General features: G+C 43.4%; 1 protein-coding gene across 1 annotated transcript in view; it reads right to left on the reverse strand.

Annotated features, from left to right (window-relative positions):
* The window catches only part of LOC116685746 (flotillin-2), a 13,152-nt gene that overhangs the window by 3,585 nt on the left and 7,675 nt on the right, over positions 1-1,892 (reverse strand). Inside the window, exons 6-7 of the mRNA XM_032510660.1 lie at positions 863-976; positions 644-763 (exon numbers count right to left, since the gene is read on the reverse strand). Coding sequence (XP_032366551.1) covers positions 644-763; positions 863-976 — 234 coding nt within the window. The remainder of the gene's footprint in view (positions 1-643; positions 764-862; positions 977-1,892) is intronic.

Genomic DNA, 1,892 nt, shown 5'->3' on the forward strand with positions numbered 1-1,892 from the left:
TTTTTTTTTAAAGCTGACCAGATAAGCAGAGTAGCGAGACCTGTCGTTTCAACAACAACAAAAAATGAAGGCGTGTACATAAACTTGTGATAGTGTCGGAGCACGGCGAATCACATGATAGGACCGGGTGCACTCTGTTCATGGAACTCGCTGTGTTTTATCTAACGTTTGCAGTAGCACTGCTCCCTCTCTCTGTTCACTCTCTAGCTCTCTTTACCGCTTCAAATACTGTAGCAGTAGCTGTTATAACAACAAAGATGCAAGCTGGGCAATATATTGATATAAGTTGATATCGTGAGATGAGACTAAATATCATTTTAGATGTTGGATATTGTAATATGACGTATGTGTTGTCTTCTTTTATTTGCCTTTACCCACTTATTCATTATATCTACATTACTAATGATTATTTATCACAAATGTCGTCATGTAAATATTTTGTAGCACCAATAGTCAACCCTACATATCATACTAACATCATTATCGAGTTATCTGGTCAAAAACATTGTGATATTTGATTTTCACCATATCGCCCAGCCCTACGCTCTCGGCTGCTTTTTGTAACCAAAACTCTGGCCCAACTTTGTCTTGTTTTGTTAATACAAAAGCGCCTGTGATCATGCCCTCGCACAGTTTAGTTTACCTTAGTGTTGACTTCCTGATTGAAATTCGCTTTCTGCAGCTCCAGTTCTCGTTTGGAATCGGCCATCTTGGTGTCAGCCTGGAATTTGACGTGCATCATCTCCTTCTTACACTCTGCTTCCTATGAGACGACAAAGAAGTAAAGCGGAGTTCAATTGTTGTTTTTTTGTCCACACAGAATGCACTTCTCAGCGTCTCCAACACACTAGGACCTCCTTACCCGTATCCCAGCATCCCTCTCTGCCTCAGCCACGCCGATGTCTGCATCCCTCTGGACAGCTGCAGTCTGGGTCTTGCCAAGGGAGCTCAGGTAATCCAGTTTATCGTACACATCCTGCAAGCACAGACAAACGGGTCAACCTGGGAGCCTCCTGCAAACACTAAAGCCACAAGGAACTGTCTGTCTGCCTGTCTGCCTGTCTGCCTGTCTGTCTGTCTGTCTGCCTGTCTGTCTGTCTGCCTGTCTGTTTGTCTGCCTGTCTGTCTGCCTGTCTGTTTGTCTGCCTGTCTGTTTGTCTGCCTGTCTGTTTGTCTGCCTGTCTGTTTGTCTGCCTGCCTGTCTGCCTGTCTGTTTGTCTGCCTGTCTGTTGTCTGCTGTTGTGTTGTCCGTGTTTTTGTCTGCCTGCCTGTTTGTCTGCCTGCCTGTCTGTTTGTCTGCCTGTCTGTTTGTCTGTTTGTCTGCCTGTCTGTTTGTCTGTCTGTCTGTCTGTCTGCCTGTACAGAATGAGAAATATATGCGATAAAGTTGTTGAATATCGTGATAACATTACTTGCAGTATGTAGTGTACTAAGTTCGGCTGCTTTCAGAATACTTCTAAAATACAAGAAATTGCTTGTTGAATTCAAAACAAATGAAAGGAAACCATTTCCAACGTCCTTTAATTGTACAAATTGAATTTTAAAAGGTATTAAAAAAAAAAATTGAAAAATATCGGTAGAAAACTGCGATATGTCCCAGCCTTTTATAATGTGTTTATTGGGCCAGTTGTTATTGCAATGACACAATAATAAAACAGAAATGGTGTGTGTGAATGTGGGTGGGTGTGTGTGTGTGTGTGTGTGTGTGTGAATGTGGGTGGGTGTGTGTGTGTGTGTGACATAGACGACCTGCTAATGTCTTGAAGCCTCCACTCATGAGCTAACTGGTGAAACGGACTCTGGCCTTCCAGCTAAGCATTATGGGAAGCCGCTGTGTCTGCTCCACCCTTCAATTAGTTCTCATCAACAGCAGTCAACTCTGCAGGGGGGGG

Source organism: Etheostoma spectabile, unplaced genomic scaffold (genome assembly GCF_008692095.1).
Source record: "Etheostoma spectabile isolate EspeVRDwgs_2016 unplaced genomic scaffold, UIUC_Espe_1.0 scaffold172, whole genome shotgun sequence".
In the NCBI taxonomy this organism is placed as follows: domain Eukaryota; kingdom Metazoa; phylum Chordata; class Actinopteri; order Perciformes; family Percidae; genus Etheostoma; species Etheostoma spectabile.